Here is a 20,445-nt window from a genome sequence, read left to right on the forward strand (position 1 = left end):
CATCTGTTAATATTTTAAGCTAAATAAAGTTAAATATAAAGTGTTCTCATCCAGTTATGCAAAAAAATAAGACTTTGAACAGATATAATTTCTGTCAACCTGCCATCATTTATGACTTACCTTTAATGTTATTCTAATGTAAGCCACCCAATCATCTCACCGTGAAATAGTCAGTAAATAAATTTAATAAATAATAATGATAATAACAATAACTTAAGTATTTGCATTATTTAAATGGCAAGCTCAATTCAACCAAAATTTTAAGGAAGATATCTTACTTACTCCAGGAACCAAACTACAAAATCTTCTGTTTAACCCTAGTCCTTGCATTCCCAAAATCTGTTACCTTCTTTAGAATCTTCATTAGTATTTTGTAACTATCCTTGAATCCAGTGCTCAGAAAAATTAGAAAATTAAGTGGGCGCTGGCCTTCTATTACAACAACTGGTAAACTTCCTAATACAAGAGAGTTAAGATATCTCTGTCACTTTTGTTGCATACACATAACATATCGAGCAAGCAACATTACACAGAGCAACAAAAATGTAACAAATAATAAAACAAAAAAGTTATAGTTATATTAGATATACTTATAGACTTAGATGTGCATTGATCATTATAATGAAATATGGTAACCCTTCATTGAAATATTTGCATAAACTTTCTATATACAGTGTTTGAAGATGTATTGGAAATGTCCATATATTTGTTTCATTTCCTTTTTGCTTTTTCCCCTCATTTCTTTTAACTAATTTAAGGCAGGCATACTTACATACATACTTATTTTGTATGAAACACTTGTGAAATAAAGAATCTTCTCCTAAATCACATCATTTTCTGCAAAATTCACACATGGTTCCTTTACATGGAATTACCACAAACCTGTAATTACAATTTTCATACATACTCACAACACAGATGATACCTATCTATACTCACTAGTATATATTTCATTTTTTTCATTGAGAATTAAACCTACCCCTCTAAAGGATAAGGTATTGTATATAAACAGAGGACAAACCCTTCCAGCACTAATGATGTTTACCTAGTCAATTAATCAAATGTCTACAAGCAAACAACCAAGCTCAGAGAACACCAAGGTCTTCACAATTTAGCCATGGGCTACATATATTCTCTTTTATTAATCCTTTATTTTCATAAATTTTTTAACCTTAAGCTTCTCAAGTGCTCTTCAGCTTATATTTTATCTCTTCTAGTACAATGAATATCTAGCTCTCCTTATGGAATTTATGGAAATTAAAAACATCCAAATCATTTAATCCCTTAAAAATCCTTTATAAAAATGAGGTACCAATTTACAAATAATTAATGCTGCCACAAATTGCCAATCAACTTTCTAAAACTCGAATCCAGGAGCAAATAACATCTTGGATTTATTCAATCTATACAAATCAAGGCAGAAATATATGAAGATAATTAAATTCTAGCCTGTATTTCTCCATACTGAAAAAAGATAAAATGTCCCTATTTCTTTAATTAATTTTTATTGATAGATATTAATTTTATGTAATAGAAAAACAATGCAAATTTAAGAAAAAGAAAAAAGAGCAAAGAAAATGGTGAATAGATTTATTTATTTATTTATTTTATAGCCCCGCTCCCATCTTACCTCAAGGTAAATAAATAGATAAAGAAACAGAAAAGAAAATAAAGTATAAAGAAGTGGCTTCTGATCATCTTTACAGCAGTTACAAATCAATCTATCATCTATCCTCCCACTTTAAGGTTGCATCATGATTCTTTCTATATTTTATCCTTTCCAATCATCAATCCCATAAATCACCAGTTCATTTTTTTCATTTTCAGAAAAAAGTCCAGAAAGGATTTTCAGTCACTAATAAATGTACGTCTTTTCCCTAATCAAACAAGTCAATTTTGCCCTTTCTGCAAATTTGATAATGTAAAACAGCAATTCTTCCATTGTAGGTAGTTCCAAATCTTTATGCACATACCGGTAATAATCTTGCTAGAGTTACCATATATAACATCAATTTTCCATGAGACTTATTAATGTCCCTATTTCTGAAAGTTGTGCTAGATAGTCAAGTAAATAAGTAGACTTCTTAAAGTCTATCAGTGCTGAATACTAGCTCAACTACAGGAACTCCCATGGAATGATCTAAGATGTGTCAGCATTATTTTCACATCACTCAAGGCAAAAAGCCAGATTTAAAATCAAATCAAATCATATGTTCTTGGCCACAATCTATGGATTTACCCAACTAACTGTCACAATGATTCATGAATGTCAGGAACATGATGAAGCAGCTGTTCCACGAGGTTTCCCCAGGTACTGATGGCACAGATTTCTGTTACCACAAATTTATTTAATGTTCTGATACATCATATCTCACATATTTCTCTTGGAAGCCAACATATAATCATTCAGATTTTTTCGCTTTCATTTGTATTTGCTTATAACTCTCCTAAATAATAATTTCATTGCACAGCCTTATGTTTAATTCAGTGGTTTTAAAACCAAAAACTAGGATTGTGAAAGGAAAGTGTAATTTTGCCTTATTAATTAAAAACTAAGGAGGAGTGAAAATGCCCAAGATCAATTAAAGTCTATGGGAAGATTCAGACTATCTTGTGGGAAACTGCCTACTTTTTTTTAGACACAAATTATTTAATCTTGTTTTGTAATAAATGTAAAAACAACTTCAGTTACTTCTGGATTTTTCAATTTTGGGTCTCTTGGGTGAACAGATTCTTATAACGAACAGTTATAAGAAGAATCTCTTTCATATACATACCTGAATACATATATCTTTCAACATGAGAAAATAGAAGGATATAACATATAAATTGATATGTAATGCATATCAATACTCCCTATTGATACACATTATATGTAGTACAGGGACTCCTCAAATCTACAACCACTCATTTCGTGACCATTTGAAAGTTACAACGGCACTGAAAAAAGCAATTTACAACAGGTCCCTGCACTTGCAACTCCACAGCATCTGCATGATTGTGTGATCAAAATTCAGAAGCTTGGCAACCAGCATGTATTTACAGTAGCTGCAGAATCCCAGGGTCATATGATTACAATTTGCAACCTTCCAGTCAGCTTTCAACAAGCAAAATCAATCTGGGGAAGCTAGATTTGATTAACAACAGCATGATTCATTTAACAACTGCAGTGATTCGCTTAACAGCCGTGGCAAACTAAAAAAGTTGCAAAATCGGGCACAACTTACTTAACAGCAACCTTACTTAACAATAGAAACTCTGGTTCCAATTGTGGACATAAGCTGAGGACTACCTGTATTGCACAACTCCAGCTAAACACAAATACAGGTATTCCCAAGCTTACCACCATTCATTCAGTGATGAAATTACAAACACACTGAGATATGTGACTCACAACTGGTACCTCAAGTTTTGGCCATTGCAGCAATTCCATGATCAAAATGTGGTGCTTGGCAGTTCTGCACTTACACCCACAGGCACGGTGTAACTCCACCCACCTATGCCCTTTTTATGAGGTATACCAGAGGTGGGTTTCAGCAGGTTCTGACCAGTTCTGGAGAACTGGTAGTGGAAATTTTGAGTAGTTCGGAGAACCAGTAGTAAAAATTCTGACTGGCCCCGCCCCCATCTATTCTCTGCCTCCCAAGTCCCAGCTGATTGGGAGGAAACGGGGATTTTGGAGTAATCTCCCCTGGATTGGGGAGGGAATGGAGATTTTACAGTATCCTTCCCCTGCCATGCCCACCAAGCCATGCCCACCAAGCCATGCCACACCTACCAAGCCACACCTCGTTTTGCCACACTCCAGGGCGGGGCTGGAGCTGGGTAAGGGGGGTGAGGGGGAAGATAGGCAGTCCCTCAGCCACGGTGTCTTAAAATGCTCCTCTTCACTTCCATTGCAATTTTTCACTCCTTATCCAATTGGGACTTTTATTCCTGGCAACCAGGCAATTTGCATGGAAACCACTAAATAAGATTGCTAGAGGTGATCTCTTGATTCCACAGGAGATCTGCTTGGTGCTTTTAATCCTCAGGAAGTCAAGCCAAAGCCAAGAACAAGTCAGCTGTTGCACTCTATTGCTCTTTTCTTAGCTGATGGTCAGAGGTCACCATCAGCTAAGAAAAGAGCAATAGAGTTCAACAGCTGACTCTTTCTTGGCTGTGGCTTGATTCCCTGAGGATTCTTCCTTTCTTGCAGGAAAGCACTCAGGTATTATCCGTTGGGAGTTTTGCTGGAAAAGGGTATTTCCTTGCAAAGCACTTAGTTGCCAGGGCATTTGGATTTCCTTCAGAAACACTGCTTTACACGCCACTGTGGAGGCCTCCCAGGCATTGGCCCTTTACGGGAGAAGCGTGGTTGCTTTGTGCTGCACCTGGCGCTTCCTAAGCATTTGGCACTCCCCAAGGCATGACGTGTTTAGTCTTGCTGCTGGGCTAGACTGGGTCTGAGGCTTCTCGGGTTGGCCTAGCTTATTTTCCAAGCTTTCCCCTGCTCTCACCACACTACAGCACCCCAACTTGCATGCAGCCTGCCACGGCCACCTCCTATCCCTGAGGCACTCCTATGTTCTTTATCTGGGACTCCATCCACATAATGATCCACAATTCTCACTTAAGAACAGCAAGGGGAATTGCTGAGATTGTGATTGTTGAGTGAAGCTGTCAGGTGACATCTCACTTAACAACTGCTAGTCCCAATGGTGATCCTAAATTGAGGATTATCCAAAAGATCAATTTGTAAATTACAATGTTTGTCTGTTCATTACAATATCACTTAATAAAGTCTTGATCTTTTGAATAGTATAATTTAGTAAAAAAAGTTTTAATTTTTTAATTAAAAGACGTTTTAATTTCAATCTCAGAAAAGGCAAAAGTCACCCTCCAGAAATATACCTTTGATTCTGTGTGAAGTAGGGGTGTAAATGGAATACGGGATAGACAGAAGGCAGAGAAATAAATTCTTCCAGAATCTATGACAATTAATCTTATCTGTCTACCTTCTTCCATTGTCAGTATACCACTAGGAAAGCAAGAATAACAGCACAAGCCAGAAATCAGACAGCTTGAATATGAAGTACCAATTCTTACCATATTTAGGTTCTAATTTAAATATCAAATGGCTTCCTGTCCAGGCCAATCTTTCTAAGCACAACTATACCTAATTTGCAAGGATCAGCACTGTATCTTCTTGTGAGATCTTAGCAAAAATATTTCTATCGGAACCATCAATCTTTCTGTGTTAATGGCCAACTCTGGATCTCTGCAACATGAACAACTGGAATGACATGCTTGTAAAAGCACTAGCAATAGCAATCATAATAAAGATGAAAGAAGTTATGAAAACAAACAGGATCACAAACCTCAGACACCCAGAGAGAGACAGAGTGAGAAAGTACCTGAAAAGTTGTGAGTGTGCCAGTCCCTGGGTTATACAGGCATCGCAGTGAGGGCATGCTGTCCGCCAGGCTGGAGCAGCCCAGCCAAAGAGACCGGGGCATAGAACACTGCAGAGAAAGGACAACTATGAGATGGGACTATATGAAACAGGTTGGTACAGAATATATTTTTTTTTATGTCTGTACAGTTTACTCATTGACATATGATCACAATTGGGACAGGAATTTCTGACATACGTTGTTGCAGTCATAAGTCAGTCAGATCTAATTTTTAATGATGGACGTTAAGTAAATCACCATAGTAATTAAGAAATCCAGTTTCCCCATTGGGTGCTTTTTGCTAGAAATTGGCAAAAAAGGTAACAAATCACAACCCCGTGACTGCAGGAGGCCGCAACCGGTCATGATGCAAGCCAGTTATCAAACACCCAAATTAAAATCATATGGCCATTTGGGGGGTTTTAAGTGTGAATATAGGCCATAAGTCACTTTTTCCAAGGCTGCCGTAAATTTGAACCATCAAAGTTAAACAGTCATAAATTGAGGACTGCCTGTAATTTAAGTTCTTAGCAAAATTACAAGTTAGTGTTAAGAAACTGGAAAAGCTTCCACACACCCACACATTAGTGACCTGTATGTTCCCCTTAGAGAAAAACAGAAAGAAGGGCAAGGTAGGAAATACCACACTACTTGCACACACAAATAAGGCTAATTAAATTTCTCATTAACATTTCATACTATTTTGTCTGCAAATGTATTCTAATTCAAAAGAGTCAATTCAATGCTTTTAGTGGAGCTGAATTACTTGTTCTTTTAACCCATTAACCAACTAATTAAAGCAAATATTATAAAACCTAGCGTAAGTATAATCAAGCTAATTCACTGACCGATTTTTTCTTCATAGAAATTCACCTGGACCTTTCCCTGTGCATCTTAATCATGACTAGTTTTCATCATGGCAATACCTTAACTATTGTTAATATTTATCATCTATTTCTACCCAAGGATTGAAACAGATTAGCAATAAATAAAGTTAACATTTGTATCAATACGCTGAAAATTGAGACCAGAGATAAAAGGTAATGTTTATATTTTATACAAATACCTTGCCTTTTTTTTTCAAAAAAGTGAAGGCTAGACAAGTTTTTTCTTCCATTCATAACAATATACTTAGTGTCAACTCGTGAAACTTCCCTGACCTGCTCCTGAGTTGCCATAGGTAGGGGGATGGGAAATTGCACCTCGCAGCTGCACCTCGGAATTTACTCTTCAGTCATAAGAAGATGCATTCTGACTGAGCAAGTCAAGGCCATCTCCGTGGATACCAGCAATGCCTGGAAGAGAGTGACTTCTGCAACCCGTGAAATTACCTAATTGGGGAATGTGACCGGGTGACACACTTTGGGGGGAGGGGGAAACAGGGTCAGAGGCAAGCATGAAGGGGGTGAAGTCAGAGTTGGCTTCACCTAGGTAATGCTGACTGGAGTTTTATTGCCAGATGGCTTGAGACTCTTAATTGTGTTAGGACACTGGTCGGAACCCTGACATTTAGGTTAAACTAGTTACCAGTATAAAAGCACCTGATAAACTTTAAGATGAACCTACCCATTACATTACACCAACCTTAGACATTTCCATGTCTATGATGCTCCTTTACATACCTGAATTGTTACAAAAACTGACCTTAACTACTTGGCCATAATTAACAGATGGTTCTGTTACCTGTTTTGTATACCACAGCATGCGATAATTTGATTATCTTCTGCTTTGAACTCTACCCGTTCTATGCATACAGTTACCATGAATTATAGAATATGTTTATAATTAGCACAAGTGTGAATTCAAACAAATTTAGTTTATTCAGCAAACTAGATATACTACAAAATTTAAACTCAATTTCAGTCCCCTCCTATTCATCTAGCACTTAAGACTTATAAACCACTTCACAGTGCTTTACGGTCCTCTCTAAGTGGTTTACAGAGTCACCATATTGCCCACAACAATCTGGGTCCTTATTTTAATGATCTTGGAAGGATGGAAGGCTGAGTCAACCTTGAGCCCGTCAGGATCGAACTCATGGAGTAAGCAGAGAGTTAGCCCTGCAGTACTGCCTTTTAACCACTGCACCACCCCAGCTCTTAACACCCATAAGGATGAAAAATCCCTTAGCAAAAGTTATTTGCCCTAATAAATTTTGTATTAATTTAGCTACAGCAATTTACAAAAGCAATCAAATGAAGTCATTGTGCAGCATCATGAATAAACCAGAGTTTTAGGCAAATCTGGCTTGGTGTTTTGTGCAAATTTAACTAACTAAAAATCCTATTTGCTCTGCCTCTAGAATAGGTAATTTCTAGCATGCAATTATTTTTCATGAGGAATGGAAGAAGTCTGTTTGAAATATCATCACTCTTTAAAAAGTAGGAGCTATGTTAATCTGATACCAAAAAATCAAGTGTCTGGTAGCACCTTTTTCAATCAACCACTTTAATTTTTTTTAAAAAAATAAGATTTTACCATTCTATTTATCTGATGAAATGAAGTGCAGACTACTAAATTTGTTAGTGAAATAAAAAATATTATCAGCCTCTTTATTTTTGGGTCTTCAGCAAGTAGCTTTGAAAAGTCACAGTATCTATCAAGCCCCATTTCCATGATTATACCCATCTTCCTTTTTCTAAATACTATGTTGTCCACTATCTCGTTATTTTTCAGTTGTATCTGAAATTGCCACTCCCACCCTAAAAGCATCTCCTTGTTTCTCCCTATCTTCTTTGATATTTGTCTTATAGGCGTACTCTTGATAACCCTTTGTCTCTGGCTTTATTTCAGCATCTTTTGGGAAGCAGCATCTTTTTTGTAAATAGTTCCACACTGAGAACCTCTTTTAAATTAAAAAAAAAAAATCTTAGGTTTTTTTTCATCCCACTCATCATCTCACTTTCAGCAAAAGATCAGTGTTCCAATTTTAATGCAAAAATGCAAAATATGTCTAATGAATTTATACACATAAAATTGTTGTCAGAAAAATATTTTAATTACTACTCCAGTCTCATTTTCCTTCACTTCTTTGCCACTTCAGTACTATAGTTTGGTCTCCTGTATGAGCTCCTATACTCTAGACCAGGGTTACCAACCTTTCAGACCTCAGGGACCACTAATATGATCTGCCTAATGACTGGCTGGGTGGGCATGGCTAGGTGGTCATGTGAATGCGTGGGCGTGTCACTCGATGTCACTCACATTGAAGGACACATTGTCGACCTCTCCTCACTCCTGCCCTCCCAACCACTCCTTGCCTCCCCACCCAGGCTCCTTAGGCCCCCTACAGAAAGCAGTTGTTGGAGCCACCATGAGAAAGAGTTGACAAAACAGCTGGTTCAGTTCAAATTGGATCTGACGGAGAGGAGGAAAGACCTGCAGGAGTGCAAGGCCAGGTATTGGTGCCTGGAGGCTCAGTTGGCTGAGATGGTCAGCTAGTTCCAGACCATGAGGCAGTCCCACTGGAACAAGGCCCTCCAGCTCTATGCCATCAGTGGCACTTCCCTCCAGCCTTCGCCCAAAGCCCCGCACCAGGAGGTTGAAGCAGACCCCAAGTCGGAATTTCTCCCCCCCTCTGACCCCTACAAAAAGACCCCGAAGGGGGAGATTCTCTGCAGCAACACAAACATTCATTGCATATATCTGTCCCAGGGGCCGTAGTTTGAGGACCCCTGATTTAGTGCAATATAAAAAATGCAAACAATTTTTCTGCAGACTACCAAAATTTTCTCGTGGACCACCAGTGGTCCACAGACCACCAGTTGGTGACCATTGCTCTAGACTAGGGCTGTCAAACTCCCAGCCCATGGGCCAGATGCATCACGTGATGGTCACACCCACACCCGGCTTAGTGAAGAGGGAAAAAATCCTGATATGTCACATGAAGCAGTAGTGATGATGTGAGTTTGACACCCCTGATCTCAACTCAATGCTGAGTAGATTTCATGTCTGTGACAGCTCTATCCAGTCTGCTGGACCCTCCCAGATAGACAACTGGGTACCAAAACACTAATATAAAGCAGTCTTCTTCCTAGCAATTTATTCTGAATAGTAGACCTGAATAGAAGCTGGGTTGTTTTTTTTTCCATTTAAAAAAAATTCTTTGCCTCTGGAACATTTCAATCCATAGTTTTATCTCATGAGCATCAGAATTCCCCCCGAGATTGATCTCCATGTACCTTAGAATGGACATAAATTCCAATGACTGCTGCAAGTTTTCTCCTTCCTTAATAAACCTCTTCTTCTTGTTTTCCCTCTTTGCTGAAATCCCTTTGGCTTTAGTTCTAAGGACCTATATAGCATGTCATTTTTTATCCTATAACTTTTTCCATCTATCTAATCTACTTCTCCAAATGTATTCTGATATTTAACTTAAGTGCTCCTTGGTGCTCTGTCTACTCAATTCCAAACATCTCACATTTCTTTCCAATATCTGTGCACTTCATTCTATCTTGCTACCTATTTCCTCCAAACAGCTTAACCGGCACAAATCTCTGGTTTTCTCCTTGATTTCTCTGTTCCCTCTGCCCTTGATGAATCAGTCAGAAAATGATGCTTTTCCCTCTACAATATTTAGTTCATTCTGCAAACATTTTTTACAAAAAGATTGGTCCATGCCCTGCACATTTTACTCTCTAATCTTCCTTTGCATTCATTCACCCTTCTCCAGCATTCTGTTATCAAAATCACATACATATTCTGACCACATAAGGTCCTTCCTTAATTCTAAATACTGGCATTTTTTTCCATTTCCAAATTCTACACCAATTTCTTTATTTTTGTATTTGTCCTGTGCCTGGCCTCTTTACTGTTAAATCTCCTTCAGATGCCTGAACATTTCTTATTCATACCACAGTGCCTTTTCTCCACGTTAGTTATCTAAACAATTACCTCTCAGACTAATCCCCACTTTAGTTCCTCCAAATTTATCCTAAAAACCTATGTTCTCTAACAGTTTCTTTCTATATCCTTATTTCCACTTTAAGTGGTTTTGGCTGGGAAGATAATAATTAAACTAATGAAGTGGCCTCTAGATTACCAAAGTTCATGCTGTAATACATTTTTCATCAATAGCCTACTATTGCTAACTCTAAATTAGTGCAATGTAATGTGGGTAATCTAGATTCCTTTGAACAACTACCGATCTATCACATTTGCCTGGAACATGCTCCCAGAAACCAGTCTATGGAATCTAACAAATAATTTTGACATCGTAAATAAAATCCTAAGAAACACTAAAGTGCCTTAAAGCTTCCTAATACATTTTATATAGCTTTTGTATTCTATATCATATGCAAAAAACAACAAACTACAGAAAATCCAGATACTGTACAATTATAAAATAATAAATAGGTAGAAGTCTTGAATGTAGAAATAAATGTTTAAATTCTTCTTCAAACAAGAATTATTAAAACAAGCCAGAGATGAAGTAATCCACATTTCTAAGGGGAATTAGAAAGGAGGAAAAGTCCCAAGAAAAGCCTTGCTCTAGCTCACAGGTGTCAGACTTGATTGCATCACATGACATGATGTGACGTATCGTGACTTTTTTCCCTTAGTGGAGCTGGGGTGTGGCCTGCGTGTGATGCATCCGGTCCACAGGTTGCTAGTTTGACCTCCCTGCTCTAGCTGATTCCAAGTAGGCCGCCACCATTCAGGACACCATCTGCAAAAAAATCCTTAGAAAGCTATGAGAGCTTTAGATTCACAACTTAGAGGGGAAGAGGTTCCTTCAGGTAGGCAGGGTCTAAGCTATTTAGGAATTTCAATGCTAATAAAAACACTTAGAATTTAATATGGAATTCTACTACTGGTTGCATGGCCATGGGAAGGTGTGGCATCACATTTTATGATGACCAGAAGTCCATTACATTACACTCATTTTGGGTCCTTCATAAGTGACCAATCAAGGATTACCTGTAGCACCAAAGAACTCCAACCAGAAGCCTTTCAAAGTGCTTGAGAGCATCTGACCTTATGCCAATGGGTGTATTTTCCTTAGCAAGAAGTCTACTCACACTCCTATTTTACTATATTCTAGAATATTTACTATATTCTAACCTTGTCTCTTTTAAAATCTTTGCATTATGGGATAAGCTGTCACTTCATTTTAATAAATCAGTAATAATCTTTTAGATTTTCCCATTTGTTATGTGCTAGATGTCTCAAAATATCATTTAGACATCTTCCATATACAGACCTTCACATAGGTTCCCAATTTTCCCAACCAAACATATGGTTGTGAGGATGATAAAAGCTACAGCTTCAGCTCATTTGAAAGATAATTAAACACATTTATGGTTCCAATTCTAAATACACTTCCTAATGTGTATTTAGGATTAGAACCATAAATGTGCTTAATTCTAGAGAATTTACCATGCTGAATAAAACAACTTCAGAATAAGTAAGGAAAAAACTACTGAATAGATACAAGCACAAGTAACAATACAATAAGTATAAATGTTAACTAAGTTTGCTATTTAAATACAATATAACAGAGAAACAAAAGCAATGAATCACTTTATCTATGAAATCTGAGGAAAATATACCTAATATATATATTAATGGGCTGTTTTGCAAGAAGCTGAGTTTATCTTACTAAGTTTTGATGCTCCCATTCCCATCTTTATTTTTGGAGGAAAACAAAGACTTTAGTTCAAAAATTCTCACTTTTTAAGCAACTTTGTTGCTAAATAATCTGATTCCTTCAAGGAATAGCTAAAAAAATCATATATCTGATCAGTAGAGCTCCTAAAACTGTATATATGTATATGTGTATGTATGAAAGAAGGGAAGGAAAGGGAAAGGGAAAGGGAAAGGGAAAGGGAAAGGGAAAGGGAAAGGGAAAAGGAAAAGGAAAAGGAAAAGGAAAAGGAAAAGTCTTTACTTTCCATTCAACTTGATAACTGAAGCAGTTAATATAAATAAAATGAAGCCAGCTATTAAAATATAAAATAAGATTTTATTGCATTTGTAAACATTCTCATTTAATAATCACAATCAATTTACATCATACGAGTCTGAACTATAATAAAGTTACAATGTTACAATACAAAATCCTCACAAAAGCATCAGATGGAGCAAAATTTCTTAGCAAATATATAGTCTGATTGGACACCATGTTTAATATACCTCCCAAAGCAGTTAATTTTAAGCTCCTCACTCAGACTGCTGCCTCCAGGCACTGCCCATGATCACCACTATAATCAACTCGGCACTCCAACAAAAACATATGCTTCAAGCCATTTAGGGCTTTAAAAGTCAACAGCAAAACCTTGAAAACTGGCAGTCAGTGAGGATCACTAAAGGTAGATACAATCATAAATAATTCCAAGGATTGGGATGAAAAGGTGACTCTGCTTAACTCATTTTCCAAAGGCAGAGAGAAGACACAAATGTAACATCTAACAAAAAGCATTTCATAGCCTACACTGTTCTAATTTAAGATGTTTAGAGATTATGCCATTCTCAACGGAAACATTATACATGACAAACAGACTAGAGGATCTTTTGGTAGTGAAACTTGCAATCAAGTGCATAATATATGAATGCAGAAGGGGAATTTTTTTTTCTTTTGCAGAATAAAAAGCCAATACATTCTGAATTAAACTAATTAACAAGCACACATTAAATTGCCAAATAGGAAACTGCCAAATAGGAAATAAGAATTAAGAAGACACACCTTTTCCTTTTTCCCTATAGGTTATTATAACCAATTAGGTTATAATAATTGTCCCCAAACTCTTTCTATTCGCCATAAAGTTTATATAATCCAATGCAGTCTCCTCTCTTTTTAAAGATTTTAACTCTTGTTATGGTTAAAAATAACCATAATAATGTGAAATATTGTATTTTAATTTGAAAATGAAAAGGGAAGAAATCCAGAAAGGGCTCAAATAAACACTGCTAAATTGACACAGGAAAAATAAGTAGTCCTACCTAGTGTTCATACAAAGAATTCCTTTTTATTCTATACTGGTCTCTGTGGTAACAACAGGGTGCCTGTATTGTTGTTATAACTGCTTTTGCCTTTATAGAAGGACAAAGGTTAATTGCTTTTCTGGAGGTCACCCAGCAAGCCAACACTGGAGTCAAAAAATTGGACCCAAACTTCCTTATTCCAAGGCATTATTTAACTATTTCTTTGCAGTTATTTCTTGTACACACAGCATGCTTTAGAATCCATCCAGAGTCTCGAAACCAATAGGATTGACAAATCCCTTAATCCCTGCATGGAAAATAAAGTAGCATAAAAATAAATTCAGCAGTGGGTTTTGAATCATGCCTTAGTAGACTACTGCTGTATGATAGATTCCATAAATTCAAACACAGATTGAGAACAGTTACTTTGTTGCAAGCACACCATTCCATTCACACTTGAATGACAATAAGGAATTTCACAGCAAAGCCATAATATGGCCATAATATTTGGAAAAAATCCGCTCCTTCCATAAATGCTAGAATATTCAGGGCTTCCAAGTGTAAAAACAGTGCAGTACTGAATAACACAGATTTTACATCTTTTCTCCACATAATTTTTCTTAATACATTCTATAACTAGTGAAATTTAGGAACAAACTTTAAATATCGTGCATTATCTAACTAATCCAATCCAGAAATCTTTGGCATACATTTTTGAGGATATATCTTTAACTCCCAGAATCAATTGTCAAGGTAAATGCTGTTCTTAAAAGGCACTCCTTCCCCCACCCCTTATTTGAATTCAACTTCAATTATTTCCAATCATTTCATCTAAAGCAATTTTCAAGCACTTGTTAAGGGATCCTCTCCCTCACTGGAATTCCAATGGAAGCTAAAATAAAGCTGTGCATCATCAGCTATATAAAACCACAAACAAATTTTTCCAATGTTTCACATAGATATTAAGCAGCCCAAGTGATAACAACTTATGAAATTTCTCTTATCGAATTCTGGATATTTTACTTTTTAAACACTATCAATTAAATAATTCATATGCAAAAACAAGAGAAGGCTCCCACCAAAGAATCTTGCAGGCTAAATCCAAGAGCTGCGGGGAGCGGGGGGGGGGGGTGGACACACAACAAATGTGAGATAAAGGGAATAGATACTACCCTTAAGGCCTCATAGAGAATTATCATTCTCAGCATTTGGTGTTTTTTTTTAAAAAAAAAACAAGCCTAAAATGTTTTTTTTTTAAAAAAAAAAAAAAAGAAGAAGAAGCCTTTAGCCTGAAATGATAGGAAATTCAACTAGACATTTTTTCTAGTTCTGTGTTTTCCCCCCGATTAAACTAATTATCCCTGTGGAAGTATTTTCCAGGCATGCGCATATGCACCCTAAAGATTTCAAAAGGCCCTTGAAGCAGAAGGGCTTAGTCTGTAAATAGCTGCTTTGAGAAATACTTCACTGAATAATTTGCACAGGCCCAATAAGCATGACTAGGTGGCTCAGTGGCTAAGATACTGAGCTTGTTGATCAGAAAGGTCGGCAGTTCGGTGGTTGGAATCCCTAGTATAGGTCTCCTGTGTGAGCAGGGGGTTGGACTAGATGACCTCCAAGGACCCTTCCAACCCTGTTACTGTTGCCAAGCATGTTTCTTCCTACCTTCTAACAGGGGTAGGGGTAGGGCCTTTTACAAGTATGCTTCATATGAAATTTTGCCCATTACTTATGAAATATTATATCTTTTTAAAAAAAAGAGAAGGGAGGATAAGTGGTTATAAACTTTTATGGAAATACCACAAAATATATTGTGCATTTTATCCAGTTTTCAGTTGACTCACTACAACTACATTTACTAATCCCTCCGATAATACTTGTTTAACTGATAGTATAAAATTGTAGTTATTTTTACAGTCAGTGAGCACTCACAATATCTAATTAAAAACAACTAAACTCTAGCCCTACCAGATTGTCTCAACCAAATTACAATCCCTTAGTTCCACATTTGCTAAATAAAATGACAATATATCTACCGGATAAAATATTGCAAAGAGATATAAAAAAGCAACATTGTATATATCACATTCTTAAAAAAAACTACATAATTTTTACTCTAGTTACTGTATAATTGGAGACTTCTATGGAAATATCTGTCTAAACAGGTATTTTAAAAATGTGACATACTACCACGCTGTGCATGGAATATGCAACGAACACATTCATTCAATAGGATGCATCTACTCAAAACTGCCAGTTTTACTGTCTTTAATAAGTGCAAAAATCCTCCAAGTGCAATATGCGGATTTGGTGACCTGTGGAAAGTGTGTACAGGTAGCTCATTTAGCTACCACAAGTAGGATTAGCAACTCAGTTGTTAAGTTAAACTGTCACTAAGTGAAACTGCAACCGTGCTTATGGTCTTACTTCAGCTTTTCTTTGCTTTACAGACCTGAAAGTCATAAATGTAAGGAGTGGTCATAAGGTTACTTTTTCACTGCTGTCATAACTGTGAACATTAAACATAGCAGTCACAAAATGAGAACTGCCTCTTTTTTTCCTTGAAAAAAGTATAAAAGTGTTTACACTGAAAAACCTATCACCAAGGCGCTTATAGGCGACATTAAGGTGGCACTACGGGAAAGGAAACTGTTTTAGCCAGAGTAAGAACCAGTATTTAGGAATTGAAGGCTATTAAAAATCCTTTCAAACACTAAGTGTGAGAGAGAGTGATGCAATCTTAGCTGAAGGGGGAAAGGACAGAATAATATAGGAAACAAATGGTGATACAAAATTGATCTGCTAGCTGGAGTGATAATATCAGAGACCATTGAATTATGCCATGTGGGAAAAGTCGGGCAGCAAAGATGGCAGAGATGTGGAAAAGGAGAGTATCTTCCAGAGAACCATGGTGATCTGAGAAGCCACAACTGGAAGAGAAGCTGGAAGCCCATCTTTGTTCTCTTTGCACCCCAGACTGTGATCCAAAGAAGAGGATTGAAAAAGACTGAGCACACCCATGCATACAAAGACAGAAGGAGATATACCGGTAGATGGGAGTAATTAAAATCAAAACATGGAGAGAATGGCAGCAAGGGCAGGCAATGGGTGAAAGCAACTGCTCAACCAGTGGGTAAGAGTGGAATAAATAAAGAGGGTTTTGAATAGGAGGAAGGAATAAATGATGAAAAGGATGGGCAATCATGTATCAGTGAACAGATTAAACATTATTGGAAACTGTACGAGACACTTCCCAGGGAAGCAATAGCAAACTAAGATGGCTTCACTTTTAGTGGAGCTGACAATCCTGGTGGACAGTGGAGCAGGTGAAGGAGCTGGCTCCCTAAATTCCTCCCAGATAAAGGAGACGGGATTGCTCAAAGTGCTTCTTACAGATGCTCCCTGTGATGAGCGGTCTCCAGAGGATTTTAGAGCTCTGGGAGTTGGGAGAGACAGCTTTACCCAAGCTACAGAGTTCAGAGCCTTTCAAAATGATACCGAGTTAGTCCAATAACCCTCTTCATCACTTTTATTGGAAACTGCAAATGTAACCTGCTTTTTGGACATTAAGAACCTCCAAAAGGACAAGTTTTATTACAATGGGTGATATTCTTCCAACCTGCAGCAAAAGAAGATTTATGTAAGTTTAAAACTTAAAAAGAAAAATGTTACTTAGAAATAAACAGTGAAAGGGTGACTAGAATGTTGATTCTGGAAAGCTTTTAAATGGACTATGGGGCCAGATTGACTAGAAACAAGGTTTTTGAAAAGTAATAAGAATATTTCCTGCTCAGTATATATGAAGATTTGAGTAAAAAATCTCTTCCTGGGAAAATGTTTTAGATGAGAGCAAAGGTTGATGAGATTTTGAAGGCTAGTTACTAGAGGCAGCCATAAAGACTTAAAAGATTGTATTAAAGGAGAATTCTCACTTCCCCAGAATAAAGAAAAATATTTTAATTCTGGAAGAATTTAAAGATATTTGGCCACAATGTATCCAAAAAGTACCCTTAATACAATGGCTATCCAACCTTTTGGCTTGCCTGGGCTACACTGAGTGAAGAAGAATTGTCTTGGGCCACATATAAAATATATAAAATAGTTAATGTATATAAATATCACTAAAATCACAATAATTGTAAAAGTCTATGATCTTGCGGAGCTGCATTATTAGCTGTCCAGGACTTCATGTGGCCCATGGGCCAAAGGTTGGTCACATTTCCTTTAGACTTTTTTTTATACATAAAAATGGAAGAAATACCACAGCTATCGCTGATATAACTGAGAATCAGGCTGTTTTGGGTATGGTTTTAAAAATGGCATGATACAAGAATGATGTTGACAAAAATGTTATACAGGATCTACAAATGAAATCTACCAAGGTAAACAAATAATAAACCAGAAGAGTGACTTGGATATGTGGATTTTAACTCAGAAAAGTGACCTGGATTATTTTTTTACCTTGGATTTACAAAAGAAATGTATTATATTATTTCATGAGAAAAGGAAAAGAGAGAAGCTATCAGCTTTTCCACCATTACCTAAAATAAATAATTAAGACCTTTAAAATGAAGGTTTACAAAGTTGGCTTATTCAATCAAGGTTAAACTATATATGATCTTTTTAAAATAGATTTTAATGGGTTTTCTTGACTAGGACTGAATGATGACATATTAAAGATTTGTTTATAGACAAATATAGGAAGTAGACTGTTTCACTGTATTTTTAGAGAAAGTGATAAATTATATTAAAATTGAGAGGAGATGAGAAGAAATGAATTTGTGGGACATCATTTGAAGGGATTAAAAAATTAATATTTTTAATTTATTGTTTTAGTAGCTCTTAATGGATTTTTTATCTGAATGATTTAAAGATTTATTTAAAGGTATAAGATGAGGTGTGAAATATTTTCTTTCTTTGGACAAAATGACAAGATATTGTGTAAAGTATAGCCATTTCTGGGCAAAAGAGGTGGCATATCAATTTAATAAATAGTATAAAGGGCTGAAATATATATATATTCCACTCTGGAATCTCTTAATGGACTTTTGCTGATTAAGATTGAAAGGCTTTATTATTTATTATAGATAAAACAGGAGATATGGGATGAAGAGATTTTTGACAGAAATGTTAGAAACAATGTTGAGTTATTGAAAATATTTTTATTTGTCTTTCTGAAGAGAGAAGATATTTCTATATTTCTTTTGCTTTGTTTCCTTTTTTATACACTTTCCCTGTGCCCCTCTCCCTCTTCTCTTTCTTTTTTGCCTTTTTTCCCCTTTTTTTCCCTTTTTTTAATATTTTCAGCCCATCCAAGGGAAAAAGTGCTTGTTAGGAGACGTCAAGTTTCAAAAAGTGCAGTAAGAGATTATTTGAAGGCAAGCTGATGCCTTCAAAATGATTTGTGTGAGTTTTCCTACAAAAAAAATCCCTCCACATATTTGCAACCACATATTTAATATTGAAGAAATATCTAATATATGGCTTTTCCAAGAGGAGTAATTCTTTAGAGGTATTTTTTTTTAATTTTGATTTATATGCCGCCCTTCTCCGGAAACTCAGGGCAGCTTACAATGTGCTAAGCAATAGCCTTCATCCTTTTGTATATTTATACAAAGTCAGTTTATTGCCCCCATAACTGGGTCCTCAATTTACCTACCTTAGAAAGGATGGAAGGCTGAGTCAACCTTGAGCCTGGCGAGATTCGAACCTGCAGTAATTGCAGGCAGCTGGTCTTAATAACAGGGTGCTTTAAACCACTGTACTACCAAGGCTCTAAATTTAAATGCATGGTGGTTTTTTTCTGATAATTTACAGTCCTATACTTTATAATTGCTGGATTGCATTAATTTATTTTTTGGTGATTTTGATGACTATATTATTATAATGTTGTATTTTGTTTTACTGTAGAGAAACATTAGAACATAGCAGCATTAAACATTTGCAATTAGTAAATAAACTAAATCATGGCTCAATAGAAAACCTTTGTTTAGAACTGATTACTTACATTCTCCAACCTCATAGAAATCAATTTAACATGTTTATTATTTCCCTTTCCATAAAGGTACAATCTTTGTTATTGCAATGAACTATAATTGAATTTCATTGCTTACTTTCATGTCTGAATGAAACCTATCGTTTCATAATTCAACAATCAGGTTTTTAAATGACTGGGCAAAGAAAAAAGCAAGCATCTTTTAAACTATTAAAAACCATAATATTTTCCCCAATCGATACTTACTATTTAAAAAAATGGTATCAGTATGCTGAGGGTGTAATGTTATTGGTCAATGGACAAGGCATCCAATGGAAGGAAAAAGTCGAGATTAATATCTTAAAAAGGAGCATGGACATCTGTTTCTCTCCAAAACTTGTGCTCATAAACCGAAAGGGCAAATTTGTTCACCAGTCACAACTATTCTTCATTTTAGTATACTACACTCTGTAAAAGCGTACTAAGGGTAGTAATACCTTTTTCCCCCAAAAATAAGACCTTATCTTATATTAATTTTTGTTCCAAAAGATGCATTAGGGCTTATTTTCTGGTTAGGTCTTATTTGGGGGGAAAATACGGTACTAAATGCATCTATTTGGCTGACAATTTTAACTGGGGCTTATTTTGGTGGGTAGGGTTTATATTACGAGCATCCTGAAAATTCATGCTAGGACTTATTTTCTGGTTGGGTCTTATTTTCGGGGAAACACGACTGATCCCTCATAGTTTCTGCTCAACAGTTATTCTGACTTTAGGTGGCTAAAATTATTCAAATCTAGTCAGTTATTTTTAAATAAAATGTCAGCTTTATTACTATTTCACTGACTGACCAGCTTTGCAGAAATCCATTTTGTTTCATTTTTATTTATAATATAAATTAGTTTAAGATCACTTTTACTAAGGTACTTATATTTAATGTATAAATCAGACACCAGATCGATAGAAAGTAATGCAAAGGGAAAACACTACTGCCAGTGAAAGAGACAATTTGGAAAACAGTTTGCACATAAACCAAGATTTTGCTAAAGGCTTTGTCAAGCTAAAGGATTTGCTACAATGTTACTTTTTAATAACATTTTCTTTTTAATAATA

General features: G+C 36.1%; 1 protein-coding gene across 3 annotated transcripts in view; it reads right to left on the reverse strand.

Annotated features, from left to right (window-relative positions):
• BTRC (beta-transducin repeat containing E3 ubiquitin protein ligase) overlaps nt 1-20,445 on the reverse strand; it is a 160,148-nt gene that overhangs the window by 117,836 nt on the left and 21,867 nt on the right. For all 3 annotated transcript variants that reach the window (XM_070945289.1, XM_070945291.1, XM_070945290.1), the window contains one exon: nt 5,397-5,504. In XM_070945289.1, coding sequence (XP_070801390.1) covers nt 5,397-5,504 — 108 coding nt within the window. The remainder of the gene's footprint in view (nt 1-5,396; nt 5,505-20,445) is intronic.

This window comes from Pituophis catenifer, unplaced genomic scaffold (assembly GCF_029215685.1).
Source record: "Pituophis catenifer annectens isolate HBS135680 unplaced genomic scaffold, rPitCat1.0.hap2 SCAF_6, whole genome shotgun sequence".
Lineage (NCBI taxonomy): Eukaryota > Metazoa > Chordata > Lepidosauria > Squamata > Colubridae > Pituophis > Pituophis catenifer.